Source organism: Telmatherina bonti, assembly GCF_933228915.1.
Source record: "Telmatherina bonti genome assembly, chromosome: 9".
NCBI lineage: Eukaryota > Metazoa > Chordata > Actinopteri > Atheriniformes > Telmatherinidae > Telmatherina > Telmatherina bonti.
Genome location: NC_136627.1, coordinates 39,818,658 through 39,833,828, shown reverse-complemented (window position 1 = coordinate 39,833,828; position 15,171 = coordinate 39,818,658). Strand labels below are relative to the sequence as shown.

The window sequence follows — 15,171 nt, the reverse complement described above, 5'->3', positions numbered from 1 at the left end:
AGTGTAGTACGGAGTGTAGTACAGTGTAGTACGGAGTGTAGTACAGTGTAGTACGGAGTGTAATACAGTGTAGTACAGTGTAGTATGGAGTGTAGTACGGAGTGTAGTATAGTGTAATACGGAGTGTAGTACAGAGTGTAGTACAGTGTAGTACGGAGTGTAGCACAGTATAGTACGGAGTGTAGTACAGTGTAGTTAGGAGTGTAGTATAGTGTAGTACAGGGTAGTTCAGTGTAGTACAGTGTAGTACAGAGTGTAGTACAGTGTAGTACAGTGTAGTACAGTGTAGTACGGAGTGTAATTCAGTGTAGTACAGTGTAGTACAGTATAGTACAGTGTAGAACAATGTAGTATGGAGTGTAGTACAGTGTAGTATGGTGTAGTTCGGAGTGTAGTATTGTGTAGTACGGAGTGTAGTACATTGTAGTAAAGTGTAGTATGGAGTGTAGTATGGAGTGTAATACAGTGTAGTACGGAGCGTAGTACAGTATAGTACAGTGTAGAACAATGTAGTACGGAGTGTAGTACAGTGTAGTACAGTGTAGTTCGGAGTGTAGTATAGTTTAGTACAGTGTAGTATGGAGTGTAGTACAGTGTAGTACAGTGTAATACAGTGTAGTACGGAGTGTAGTACAGTGTAGTATGGAGTGTAGTATGGAGTGTAGTACAGTGTAGTACGGAGTGTAGTACAGTGTAGGACGGAGTGTAGTACAGTGTAGGATGGAGTGTAGTACAGTGTAGTACGGAGTGTAGTACAGTGTAGTATGGAGTGTAGTACGGAATGTTGTACAGTGTAGTACAGTGTAGTACAGTGTAGTACGGAGTGTAGTACAGTGTAGTACGGAGTGTAGTATAGTGTAGTACGGAGTGTAGAACAGTGTGGTACGGAGTGTAGTACAGTGTAGTACGGAGTGTAGTACAGTGTAGTACAGTGTAGTACGGAGTGTAGTACAGTGTAGTACAGTGTAGTTAGGAGTGTAGTACAGTGTAGTACAGTGTAGTTAAGTGTAGTACAGTGTAGTACAGAGTGTAGTACAGTGTAGTACAGTGTAGTACAGTGTAGTACGGAGTGTAGCACAGTGTAGTACGGAGTGTAGTACGGAGTGTAATTCAGTGTAGTACAGTGTAGTACAGTATAATACAGGGTAGAACAATGTAGTACGGAGTCTAGTACAGTGTAGTACAGTGTAGTACAGTGTAGTACGGAGTGTAGTACAGTGTAGTACGGAGTGTAGTACAGTGTAGTACAGTCTAGTATGGATTGTAGTACAGTTTAGTACAGTGTTGTATGGATTGTAGTACGGAATGTTGTAGTGTAGTACAGTGTAGTACAGTGTAGTACGGAGTGTAGTTCAGTGTAGTACGGAGTGTAGTATAGTGTAGTACGGAGTGTAGTATAGTGTAGTATGGAGTGTAGTACGGAGTGTAGTACAGTGTCGTACGGAGTGTAGTACAGTGTAGTACGGAGTGTAATACAGTGTAGTACAGTGTAGTATGGAGTGTAGTACGGAGTGTAGTTCAGCATAGTACGGAGTGTAGTATAGTGTAATACGGAGTGTAGTACAGAGTGTAGTACAGTGTAGTACGGAGTGTAGCACAGTGTAGTACGGAGTGTAGTACAGTGTAGTTAGGAGTGTAGTACAGTGTAGTACAGTGTAGTACGGAGTGTAGTACAGTGTAGGACGGAGTGTAGTACAGTGTAGGATGGAGTGTAGTACAGTGTAGTACAGTGTAGTACGGAGTGTAGTACAGTGTAGTATGGAGTGTAGTACGGAGTGTAGTACAGTGTAGTACGGAGTGTAGTACAGTGTAGTACAGTCTAGTATGGATTGTAGTACAGTGTAGTACAGTGTTGTATGGAGTGTATTACAGTGTAGTACAGTGTAGTACGAAGTGTAGTACAGTGTAGTACGGAGTGTAGTACAGTGTAGTACAGTCTAGTATGGATTGTAGTACAGTTTAGTACAGTGTTGTATGGATTGTAGTACGGAATGTTGTAGTGTAGTACAGTGTAGTACAGTGTAGTACGGAGTGTAGTTCAGTGTAGTACAGAGTGTAGTACAGTGTAGTACGAAGTGTAATACAGTGTAGTATAGTGTAGTACGGAGTGTAGTACAGTGTAGTATGGAGTGTAGTCCGGAGTGTAGTACAGTGTAGTACAGTGTAGTTCGGAGTGTAGTATAGTGTAGTACGGAGTGTAGTATAGTGTAGTGAAGTGTAGTATGGAGTGTAGTACTGTGTAGTATGGAGTGTAGTACGGACTGTAGTACAGTGTAGTACGGAGTGTAGTACAGTGTAGTACAGTGTAGTACGGAGTGTAGTACAGTGCAGGACAGAGTGGAGTATAGTGTAGTACAGTGTAGTACAGTGTAGTACGGAGTGTAGTACAGTGTTGTACAGTGTTGTATGGATTGTAGTACGGAATGTTGTAGTGTAGTACAGTGTAGTACAGTGTAGTACGGAGTGTAGTTCAGTGTACTACGGAGTGTAGTATAGTGTAGTACGGAGTGTAGTATAGTGTAGTGAAGTGTAGTATGGAGTGTAGTACAGTGTAGTAGAGTGTAATACAGTGTAGTACGGAGTGTAGTACAGTATAGTATGGAGTGTAGTACGGAGTGTAATACAATGTAGTACGGAGTGTAGTACAGTGTAGTACAGTGTAGTATGGAGTGTAGTACGGCGTGTAGTACAGTGTAGTACAGTGTAGTATGGAGTGTAGTACGGCGTGTAGTACAGTGTAGTACAGTGTAGTATGGAGTGTAGTACGGCGTGTAGTACAGTGTAGTACAGTGTAGTATGGAGTGTAGTACGGCGTGTAGTACAGTGTAGTACAGTGTAGTATGGAGTGTAGTACGGCGTGTAGTACAGTGTAGTACAGTGTAGTATGGAGTGTAGTACGGCGTGTAGTACAGTGTAGTATGGAGTGTAGTACGGCGTGTAGTACAGTGTAGTACAGTGTAGTATGGAGTGTAGTACGGCGTGTAGTACAGTGTAGTATGGAGTGTAGTACGGCGTGTAGTACAGTGTAGTATGGAGTGTAGTGCGGCGTGTAGTACAGTGTAGTATGGCGTGTAGTACGGCGTGTAGTACAGTGTAGTACAGTGTAGTATGGAGTGTAGTACGGCGTGTAGTACAGTGTAGTACAGTGTAGTATGGAGTGTAGTACGGCGTGTAGTACAGTGTAGTACAGTGTAGTATGGAGTGTAGTATGGCGTGTAGTACAGTGTAGTATGGAGTGTAGTACGGCGTGTAGTACAGTGTAGTATGGAGTGTAGTGCGGCGTGTAGTACAGTGTAGTATGGAGTGTAGTACGGCGTGTAGTACAGTGTAGTACAGTGTAGTATGGAGTGTAGTACGGCGTGTAGTACAGTGTAGTATGGAGTGTAGTGCGGCGTGTCGTACAGAGTGTAGTACAGTGTAGTACGAAGTGTAATACAGTGTAGTACAGTGTAGTATTGAGTTTAGTACGGAGTGTAGTTCAGCATAGTACGGAGTGTAGTATTGTGTAATACGGAGTGTAGTACAGAGTGTAGTACAGTGTAGTACGGAGTGTAGCACAGTATAGTACGGAGTGTAGTACAGTGTAGTTAGGAGTGTAGTATAGTGTAGTACAGGGTAGTTCAGTGTAGTACAGTGTAGTACAGAGTGTAGTACAGTGTAGTACAGTGTAGTACGGAGTGTAATTCAGTGTAGTACAGTGTAGTACAGTATAGTACAGTGTAGAACAATGTAGTATGGAGTGTAGTACAGTGTAGTATGGTGTAGTTCGGAGTGTAGTATTGTGTAGTACGGAGTGTAGTACATTGTAGTAAAGTGTAGTATGGAGTGTAGTATAGTCTAGTACAGTGTAGTATGGAGTGTAGTACAGTGTAGTACAGTGTAGTACAGTGTAATACAGTGTAGTACGGAGTGTAGCACAGTGTAGTATGGATTGTAGTACGGACTGTAGTACAGTGTAGTACGGCGTGTAGTACAGTGTAGTAAAGTGTAGTATGGAGTGTAGTACAGTGTAGTACAGTCTAATACAGTGTAGTACGGAGTGTAGTACAGTGTAGTATGGAGTGTAGTACAGTGTAGTACAGTGTAATAAAGTGTAGTACGGAGTGTAGTACAGTGTAGTATGGAGTGTTGTACGGACTGTAGTACAGTGTAGTACAGTGTAGTACGGAGTGTAGTACAGTGCAGGACGGAGTGTAGTACAGTGTAGGACAGAGTGGAGTACAGTGTAGTACAGTGTAGTACAGTGTAGTACGGAGTGTAGTACAGTGTAGTACAATGTAGTTCGGAGTGTAGTATAGTGTAGTATGGAGTGTAGTATAGTGTAGTGAAGTGTAGTATGGAGTGTAGTACTGTGTAGTATGGAGTGTAGTACGGACTGTAGTACAGTGTAGTACGGAGTGTAGTACAGTGTAGTACAGTGTAGTACGGAGTGTAGTACAGTGCAGGACAGAGTGGAGTATAGTGTAGTACAGTGTAGTACAGTGTAGTACGGAGTGTAGTACAGTGTAGTACGGAGTGTAGTACAGTGTAGTACAGTGTTGTATGGATTGTAGTACGGAATGTTGTAGTGTAGTACAGTGTAGTACAGTGTAGTACGGAGTGTAGTTCAGTGTACTACGGAGTGTAGTATAGTGTAGTACGGAGTGTAGTACAGTATAGTATGGAGTGTAGTACGGAGTGTAGTACAGTGTAGTACGGAGAGTAGTACAGTGTAGTACGGAGTGTAATACAGTGTAGTACAGTGTAGTACAGTGTAGTTCGGAGTGTAGTATAGTGTAGTACGGAGTGTAGTATAGTGTAGTGAAGTGTAGTATGGAGTGTAGTACAGTGTAGTAGAGTGTAATACAGTGTAGTACGGAGTGTAGTACAGTATAGTATGGAGTGTAGTACGGAGTGTAGTACAATGTAGTACGGAGTGTAGTACAGTGTAGTACAGTGTAGTATGGAGTGTAGTACGGCGTGTAGTACAGTGTAGTACAGTGTAGTATGGAGTGTAGTACGGCGTGTAGTACAGTGTAGTACAGTGTAGTATGGAGTGTAGTACGGCGTGTAGTACAGTGTAGTACAGTGTAGTATGGAGTGTAGTACGGCGTGTAGTACAGTGTAGTACAGTGTAGTATGGAGTGTAGTACGGCGTGTAGTACAGTGTAGTACAGTGTAGTATGGAGTGTAGTACGGCGTGTAGTACAGTGTAGTATGGAGTGTAGTACGGCGTGTAGTACAGTGTAGTATGGAGTGTAGTGCGGCGTGTAGTACAGTGTAATACAGTGTAGTACGGAGTGTAGCACAGTGTAGTATGGAGTGTAGTACAGTGTAGTATGGAGTGTAGTACGGACTGTAGTACAGTGTAGTACGGCGTGTAGTACAGTGTAGTAAAGTGTAGTATGGAGTGTAGTACAGTGTAGTACAGTCTAATACAGTGTAGTACGGAGTGTAGTACAGTGTAGTATGGAGTGTAGTACAGTGTAGTACAGTGTAGTACAGTGTAATAAAGTGTAGTACGGAGTGTAGTACAGTGTAGTATGGAGTGTAGTACGGACTGTAGTACAGTGTAGTACAGTGTAGTACGGAGTGTAGTACAGTGCAGGACGGAGTGTAGTACAGTGTAGGACAGAGTGGAGTACAGTGTAGTACAGTGTAGTACAGTGTAGTACGGAGTGTAGTACAGTGTAGTACAGTGTAGTTCGGAGTGTAGTATAGTGTAGTACGGAGTGTAGTATAGTGTAGTGAAGTGTAGTATGGAGTGTAGTACTGTGTAGTATGGAGTGTAGTACGGACTGTAGTACAGTGTAGTACGGAGTGTAGTACAGTGTAGTACAGTGTAGTACGGAGTGTAGTACAGTGCAGGACAGAGTGGAGTATAGTGTAGTACAGTGTAGTACAGTGTAGTACGGAGTGTAGTACAGTGTTGTACAGTGTTGTATGGATTGTAGTACGGAATGTTGTAGTGTAGTACAGTGTAGTACAGTGTAGTACGGAGTGTAGTTCAGTGTACTACGGAGTGTAGTATAGTGTAGTACGGAGTGTAGTATAGTGTAGTGAAGTGTAGTATGGAGTGTAGTACAGTGTAGTAGAGTGTAATACAGTGTAGTACGGAGTGTAGTACAGTATAGTATGGAGTGTAGTACGGAGTGTAATACAATGTAGTACGGAGTGTAGTACAGTGTAGTACAGTGTAGTATGGAGTGTAGTACGGCGTGTAGTACAGTGTAGTACAGTGTAGTATGGAGTGTAGTACGGCGTGTAGTACAGTGTAGTACAGTGTAGTATGGAGTGTAGTACGGCGTGTAGTACAGTGTAGTACAGTGTAGTATGGAGTGTAGTACGGCGTGTAGTACAGTGTAGTACAGTGTAGTATGGAGTGTAGTACGGCGTGTAGTACAGTGTAGTACAGTGTAGTATGGAGTGTAGTACGGCGTGTAGTACAGTGTAGTATGGAGTGTAGTACGGCGTGTAGTACAGTGTAGTACAGTGTAGTATGGAGTGTAGTACGGCGTGTAGTACAGTGTAGTATGGAGTGTAGTACGGCGTGTAGTACAGTGTAGTATGGAGTGTAGTGCGGCGTGTAGTACAGTGTAGTATGGCGTGTAGTACGGCGTGTAGTACAGTGTAGTACAGTGTAGTATGGAGTGTAGTACGGCGTGTAGTACAGTGTAGTACAGTGTAGTATGGAGTGTAGTACGGCGTGTAGTACAGTGTAGTACAGTGTAGTATGGAGTGTAGTATGGCGTGTAGTACAGTGTAGTATGGAGTGTAGTACGGCGTGTAGTACAGTGTAGTATGGAGTGTAGTGCGGCGTGTAGTACAGTGTAGTATGGAGTGTAGTACGGCGTGTAGTACAGTGTAGTACAGTGTAGTATGGAGTGTAGTACGGCGTGTAGTACAGTGTAGTATGGAGTGTAGTACGGCGTGTAGTACAGTGTAGTATGGAGTGTAGTGCGGCGTGTAGTACAGTGTAGTACAGTGTAGTACTACAGCGGAGGCTACTGCCGGTCACGGAGGATTACATTCTGCTCTGTCAGATCAAATCTGATAATCTGGATTCAGGCCCTTCAGCAGATAAACTCTGCAGCTCGTCTTCGTAATGCTTGTCCTCTTCGGTTTCCACGGTAACCACGATAAACACAAACTAGTCCAGATGTTCTTCATTGGAAGGTTTCAGGACCGGACCTCTGCTGAGGATCAGGTCTGGTTTCAGGTCTGTGGATCAGGTCTGAGAATCAGGTCTGTCGTCTCAGGTCTGAGGATCAGGTCTGGTTTCAGGTCTGTGGATCAGGTCTGAGGATCAGGTCTGGTTTCAGGTCTGTGGATCAGGTCTGAGGATCAGGTCTGTTGTCTCAGGTCTGAGGATCAGGTCTGAGGATCAGGTCTGAGGACCAGGTCTGGTTTCAGGTCTGAGGATCAGGTCTGAGGACCAGGTCTGGTTTCAGGTCTGAGGATCAAGTCTGAGGATCAGGTCTGAGGACCAGGTCTGGTTTCAGGTGTTGGGAGTTTGGGCGTCGGCTCAGTGTGAAGCCGGTCTGAGACAGAAACCTGTGAAACCGGATCCGTGGACCCGGAGACAAAGCTCTGTTCTGACTGCTGCTGGGAACCTGCATACTGACAGTTTCTGTTCTGTCTCAGGTTACAAGACTCTGCTGAAAGGGATCTCTGGGAAATTCACCAGCGGGGACCTGGTGGCCATCATGGGGCCCTCAGGGGCCGGGAAGTCCACTCTCATGAATATCCTGGCTGGATACAGGTCGGTTTCATCCATCTCACTGTTTCTAATCCGGAGATCCGAGAACCGGTCCGGATTGTCATCATCGGTGTGTGCTTGTGGACAGGGAGACCGGGATGAAGGGGGAGATCCTGATCAACGGTCAGCCCAGAGACCTACGGTCCTTCAGGAAGGTTTCCTGCTACATCATGCAGGATGACATGCTGCTGCCTCACCTCACGGTGCAGGAAGCCATGATGGTAAACACAGCACTCAAATCTGCCCCGAATCCTCAGAAATCAGACCAGGAGCCGTTTCACTGAGAATATCAGCTTGCCTTGCTGATATCTCTGCATGGATGAAGGATCGCCACCTTCAGCTCAGTCTGTCCAAGACAGAGCTCATTGTCTGTCCAGCCAATCCTTCCTTACCTCCGCAGAGACGTGAAGCTCCGCTCCATCACTGCCCTGGGGGACTCCTCGTTTCACTGTTCTTTGAAGAAATCTATATTTACCATCTAATGCTAAAGTGATGTCAGAGAAATCTTCCGAGTCATTTCTCTATGTCATCTTGCTCGTTCCTTAGCATGAAGTTTCTGCATCAGAAGAGCTGCTGAAGGATCAGTCAGGTCCGCTTCCCGAGGCCAAACTGGGATCTGGTTCCAGGGAGAGGGTCCGGTAACTGAAGGTTCCGCTTCCCGAGGCCAAACTGGGATCTGGTTCCACGGAGAGGGTCCGGTAACTGAAGGTTCCGCTTCCCGAGGCCAAACTGGGATCTGGTTCCACGGAGAGGGTCCGGTAACTGAAGGTTCCGCTTCCCGAGGCCAAACTGGGATCTGGTTCCAGGGAGAGGGTCCGGTAACTGAAGGTTCCGCTTCCCGAGGCCAAACTGGGATCTGGTTCCACGGAGAGGGTCCGGTAACTGAAGGTTCCGCTTCACGGAGCCAAACTGGGATCTGGTTCCACGGAGAGGGTCCGGTAACTGAAGGTTCCGCTTCCCGAGGCCAAACTGGGATCTGGTTCCAGGGAGAGGGTCCGGTAACTGAAGGTTCCGCTTCCCGGAGCCAAACTGGGATCTGGTTCCACGGAGAGGGTCCGGTAACTGAAGGTTCCGCTTCCCGGAGCCAAACTGGGATCTGGTTCCACGGAGAGGGTCCGGTAACTGAAGGTTCCGCTTCCCGAGGCCAAACTGGGATCTGGTTCCACGGAGAGGGTCCGGTAACTGAAGGTTCCGCTTCCCGAGGCCAAACTGGGATCTGGTTCCAGGGAGCGGGTCCGGTAACTGAAGGTTCCGCTTCCCGAGGCCAAACTGGGATCTGGTTCCACGGAGAGGGTCCGGTAACTGAAGGTTCCGCTTCACGGAGCCAAACTGGGATCTGGTTCCACGGAGAGGGTCCGGTAACTGAAGGTTCCGCTTCACGGAGCCAAACTGGGATCTGGTTCCACGGAGAGGGTCCGGTAACTGAAGGTTCCGCTTCCCGGAGCCAAACTGGGATCTGGTTCCACGGAGAGGGTCCGGTAACTGAAGGTTCCGCCTCCCGGAGCCAAACTGTGACGTTAGAAACTTTTCAGAACATTTCTGGCACAGAAAAATAAATCTGGCATTACAGTCATCCAGTCTGCAAGTATCAATTCAATGGACTTTTTCTGCATCACTGAGACTGGATGTTCCTTATTCTGGGAATCTTCCGTAGGTGGAAGAGGCATTCAGGTCCAAACACATCCTCTATCTACCTGAATTTAGAACGAGACATCGTTGTAATCTAACAAACGGATTGGTTCCATTAGTCTTCATTGAGAAGTAAATCTGAATGTCATCTGCAAAGAAATGAACATTTATACCCTGCTTTATAGTAATATTACCTCACGAAAGCATGTACAAAAAGTATGTTGCATAAAGTTTGTGGAAAGTACCGGTCCACTTGCAGAACCCCAAAGAACTGCATGACTCTCTTGTACTGGTGTGGTGAAGTCCAGATTTTCCAGAATTAAGTGGTATTATTATTATGATTTTTTTTTTCTTTTTTGCAGGTTTCTGCCAACCTGAAGCTACAGGAGAAGGTGGAGGCTCGGAGAGAGATGGTGAGTTCTGATCCCAGTCTGGGTCCTGGTCTTGGTCCTGGTCTGGAGACTGAATGGCAGGTCTGGTTCTGGTCACTGTTCATCAGGTCCAGGAAATCCTGATGGCCTTGGGCTTGTTGGACTGCGCTAAAACACGGACATCCCACCTGTCAGGGGGTCAGAGGAAGAGGCTGGCCATCGCTTTGGAGCTCGTCAATAACCCTCCAGTCATGTTCTTCGACGAACCCACCAGGTGAAAAGAACTTCAGGCCTGGTTTTATCTTGTTGCTTTTGTTTTTCACTCAGATTCTGAGTCCTGATTAGTTCAGCAGCAGTTTTCCTTCAGGTTCTATTTCTGATGTTTTTATGTACATCAAGCAAAACCAGTAGCTCTTCTTCATGTTCTCAGCTGTTCTTCCCAAGCAGATTCTGATATTCTTCATGATCTGGATTTGCAGAGAACGTTGATGACAGAGACGTTGCGGACACTATACGTTACCGCAACATCAGGCTGACGCGCTGACGTTGCGGTAACGTATAGTGTCATTTCCTGTTTACCTAGCGTGTATCACTGCTTTGTTTGTTTGTTTGATTGTTACGAGCCGTTGGCTCCTTTAACTTCTTTCTAACTTCTATCTATTGTTAACCAACCACTCACTTTAGCGCACAATATCTTCCCAAACCACTGTTCTATATATTGCATTTATTTTTGAGATCTTAGGCTTTCTGTTTACTTGACTTAAACAGCTCAAGCACTCGACGACAGTCAGGCAGAAGCGTAGCCCCAAACCAAAACCCACTGGCCACCACCGACCTGTTCACGTTTCTAACAGATTTTCCCCGCTCAGCGACACACCTGCTGAGGCAGAAACCCTGATTATAGGTAGTTCCATAGTCAGAAACGTAGCTCTAGAGACACCGGGGACCATAGTCAAATGCATTCCTGGGACCAGAGCGGGCGACGTCGAGTCGTATTTGAAACTGCTGGCTAAGGCTAAACGTAAATACCGTAAGATTGTAATTCACGTCGGCGGTAACGACACCCGCCAATCGGAGGTCACTAAAATTAATGTTGCTTCGGTGTGTAACTTTGCCAAGAGCATGTCGGACTCCGTAGTTTTCTCTGGTCCCTTGCCAAATTTAATCAGTGATGACATGTTTAGCCGCATGTCATCCTTCAACCGCTGGTTGTCTAGGTGGTGTCCCGATAACAACGTGGGTTTTATAGATAATTGGAGCGCTTTTTGGGGAAAGCTTGGTCTTATTAGGAGAGATGGCATCCATCCCACGTTGGATGGAGCCGCTCTCTTATCTAGCAATATGGACTCTTTTATTAGTCAGCTAAACTGACAACTCAGGGTTGGGACCAGGAGGCAGAATTGTAGTCCTACACACTTTTCTGCAGCTTCCCACCTGCCGCCGCCCACCCAAAACCCCATTCAGACCTTATACAACTCCCCAGCAGTAAGAATTAAACACAAAAACACTTCTGGGGTTAGTCGTGAAAACCTCATAAAAATAAAAACAATAGATCTAATAAAATCTGAAAATAAGACAATAAAGTGTGGCCTACTGAATATTAGATCCCTCCCAAATAAGTCTTTATTAGTCAATGACTTGACAGGTGATCACCACATTGATTTATTCTGTCTTACGGAAACCTGGTGACAGCAAGAGGATTATGTTAGTATTAATGAAGCTACGCCAGCTAACTATTTAAACTTTCACATTCCTAGAACTACAGGCAGAGGAGGAGGTGTTGCAGCTATTTTTCAGTCAGAATTATTAATTAATCCTAAGCACAAAACTATCCTGACATTAAATTTATCTCATCCAAAATGGAATTCAGAGAAACCGCTCTTTTTAGCATTAGTGTATCGCCCACCTGGACCTTACTCCGAGTTTCTGACCGAATTCTCTGATCTCTTGTCTGAGTTAGTGCTGACTACTGATAAGTAGTCAGCACTAACTCAGACTCAGAATCAATCAATTGATTAAACAATCAATTGAATCAATTTTTTCCCCTCTACCATGTGTTAGCATGACTGAGAGTCCCCCTTTAAGCCTTACTCCTGCTCAGATTGATCAACATGCTGATACTATAACAGCTTCAATGCGTACAACCTTGGATAATGTTGCTCCCCTAAAGAAGAAGAAATTAGGTAAGATTATGAAGGCTCCCTGGTTTAATTCCCAGCTTCGAGCTCTAAAACAGGCGTCAAGGCGTTTGGAAAACAGATGGCGTTCATCAGGACTAGAGGAGTCTCACTTAACCTTGAAAGAAAGTTTAAGCGTATACAAAAAAGCCTTACGTACGGCAAGAACAGCTTATTATTCATCATTGATAGAGGAAAACAAGAACAATCCTCGGTTTCTTTTCAGCACTGTAGCTAGGCTTACTAGGAGCCGGAGCGCTGTGGAGCCATGTATTCCTTTCTCACTTAGCTGTGATGATTTCATGTATTTTTTCAGGAATAAAATTGACACTATTAGAGATCAAATCCACAATACTCTTCCTTCTACCTATAATGTTGAGCCTGTTGTGGTCTCCGAAGCATCCTTAGAACCAGGATCTGACTTGTGTCTAAATAGTTTCTGTCCTGTCCAACCCTCTGAATTAACTAAAATAATAGCTTCATCTAAACCATCCACCTGTATCTTAGACCCTCTCCCAACGAGCCTCTTTAAGGACATTTTCCCTTTAATTAATACATCACTACTAAGTCTTATCAATATGTCTTTAGTGACAGGATATGTACCACAATCATTTAAAACTGCTGTAATCAAGCCTTTACTTAAAAAGCAATCTCTGGATCCAGAGGTGATAGCAAATTATAGACCTATATCTAATCTCCCGTTTATGTCCAAAATTCTGGAGAGAATAGTTTCAGCTCAACTACATGCCCACCTGAGCAGAAATAATTTATGCGAGGAGTTTCAGTCAGGATTTAGAGCTCATCATAGTACTGAGACAGCATTGGTGAAAGTTACTAATGACCTTCTTATGGCCTCAGACAAAGGACTTGTGTCCGTACTTATCCTGCTTGATCTTAGTGCTGCATTTGATACAGTCGATCATAACATTCTGTTACAGAGACTAGAACAGGTGGTTGGAATTACAGGTACAGCGTTAAGCTGGTTTAAATCATATTTATCTGATAGACTTCAGTTTGTTCATGTAAATGACAAGTCCTCCTCCCAAACTACAGTAAGTCATGGAGTTCCTCAAGGTTCTGTACTTGGACCAGTACTCTTCACGCTATATATGCTCCCTTTAGGCAAAATTATTAGACAGCATGGAATAAACTTTCATTGTTATGCAGATGATACTCAGATATACTTATCCTTTAAACCAGATGAAACAAATCAGCCCAATAGGCTACAAAATTGTCTCATAGACATAAAGACTTGGATGTCTAGAAATTTTCTCCTCTTAAACTCAGATAAGACTGAAGTAATTCTCGTTGGATCTGAAAAACTCAGAGCTAAATTTTCCGGTTTTGTAATGAACCTGGATGGCATTACTTTAGCTTCCAGTGCTACAGTGAGAAACCTTGGAGTAATATTTGACCCTGACCTGTCCTTTGGTCCACATATTAAGCAGGTTACTAAAACAGCCTTCTTTCATTTACGTAATATAGCCAAAATTAGGGACATTCTGTCTCGGAGTGATGCAGAAAAACTGGTTCACGCTTTTGTTACTTCGAGACTAGATTACTGTAACTCTCTATTACTGGGCTGTCCTAAATATGCCCTGAAAAGCCTTCAGCTGATCCAGAATTCTGCAGCCAGAGTCCTGACCAGAACCAGCATGAGAGATCATATTTCTCCAGTTTTAGCCTCTCTTCATTGGCTGCCTGTTGAATCTAGAATAGAATTTAAAATCCTTCTCCTTACATATAAAGCCCTCCACAGCCAGGCACCACTATATATCAAAGACCTCATTGTTCCTTATATACCAAGTAGAGTACTTCGTTCGCAGACTGCAGGCTTACTTGTGGTTCCTAGAGTCTCAAAGAGCCGAGCAGGAGGCAGAGCCTTTGGTTATCAGGCCCCTCTCTTATGGAATAAGCTCCCAGTTAGTGTTAGGGAAGCAGACACCCTCCCCACCTTTAAGACTAGGCTGAAGACTTATCTTTTTGATAAGTCCTATAGCTAGGGATGGTTAGCATCCCTTAGTTATGCTGCTATAGGTTTAGACTGCTGAGGGACATTTCCTGATACACTGAGCTTCTTTCTTTTTCTCTTTATCTCTCTCTCTTTTACCCGCCTGTTGAATCTAGAATAGAATTTAAAATCCCCACCCTTACATATAAAGCCCTCCACAGCCAGGCACCACTATATATCAAAGACCTCATGGTTCCTAAGCTGAGCTTCTTTCTCTCTCTCTTTATCTCTCTCTCTTATCCCCCCCCCCCCCCCATAACCGTGTAGCATCATTAACATGTATGTCTCCTGTCTCAGCAGGTCTCCCTGGCCGGGAGTAGCAGTTCCTGTTGTCTGTTGTCTTTCTGTCCTCTTCCCCCCACACAGCAGAGGCAGATGGCTGCCTGTCCTGAGCCGGGTTCTGCTGGAGGTTTCCTTCCTGTTAAAAGGGAGTTTTTTCCTTCCCACTGTCGCCAGTGTGCTTGCTCAGGATGGGAGATTGAGTTGGACTCAACTCAATCTGTTGGTTTCCTTATATAGGCTGTTATGAATTGGCTTTCATTATGTTTTCTTCTCTGTCTGTAAAGCGTCTTGAGATGGCTATATAAATAAAGTTGAATTGAATTGAATTGATGCAGTTCACGGAACAGCTTTTTGGTAGATATCTGAAGGACCTCACACAGTGCTGGATCCTGCTTGTCTGTGGACCTTTGGAGTGTGTCTGAATGTGCAGTAATGCTAACATTATGTGTGTTTCAGCGGTCTGGACAGCTCATCGTGTTTCCAGGTTGTCTCTCTGCTCAAAGCTCTAGCTCGAGGAGGACGAACCGTCATCTGCACCATCCACCAACCCAGCGCCAAACTCTTCGAGCTCTTTGACAAGGTGAGTCGTCCCACAGAGCACATCCAGGTTCTTAGCGGGTCTCTGGACCTTTCAGGATACCAGATTAGATAAGGATCATAATCTTATGGTCATACCCCACACAAAAATCTGTCTACCAAGCTGGAAGGTCCATGTGATATTTAGTTTATAGTTTAGTTTTTATGTCTACGGAGATTCTTTTTTATCAGGCAATAATAGAGCTATGCATGGGATGTCAGCTGGCGTTAACCAGCCCAGCACCACTATGAAGGCACTGGGAACAAAGAAGTCCCTTAAGACCAGCAGCCAGGTTCAGATGATAAAGACAAACCCTTCACTTGTCCTCCACACAGATTAGAACTTTTCCCAACAGAGTCCTCTGCTGGATACAAAATGAATCTAAA

At 44.6% G+C, this 15,171-nt stretch overlaps 1 protein-coding gene across 1 annotated transcript in view; it reads left to right on the top strand.

Moving 5' to 3' along the window:
- The window catches only part of abcg1 (ATP-binding cassette, sub-family G (WHITE), member 1), a gene marked incomplete at both ends in the record, with an annotated part of 203,676 nt that overhangs the window by 175,640 nt on the left and 12,865 nt on the right, over positions 1 to 15,171 (top strand). Inside the window, 5 exons of the mRNA XM_079246101.1 lie at positions 7,624 to 7,741; positions 7,827 to 7,959; positions 9,730 to 9,780; positions 9,867 to 10,012; positions 14,665 to 14,788. Of these exons, the coding sequence (XP_079102227.1) occupies positions 7,624 to 7,741; positions 7,827 to 7,959; positions 9,730 to 9,780; positions 9,867 to 10,012; positions 14,665 to 14,788 (572 nt within the window). The remainder of the gene's footprint in view (positions 1 to 7,623; positions 7,742 to 7,826; positions 7,960 to 9,729; positions 9,781 to 9,866; positions 10,013 to 14,664; positions 14,789 to 15,171) is intronic.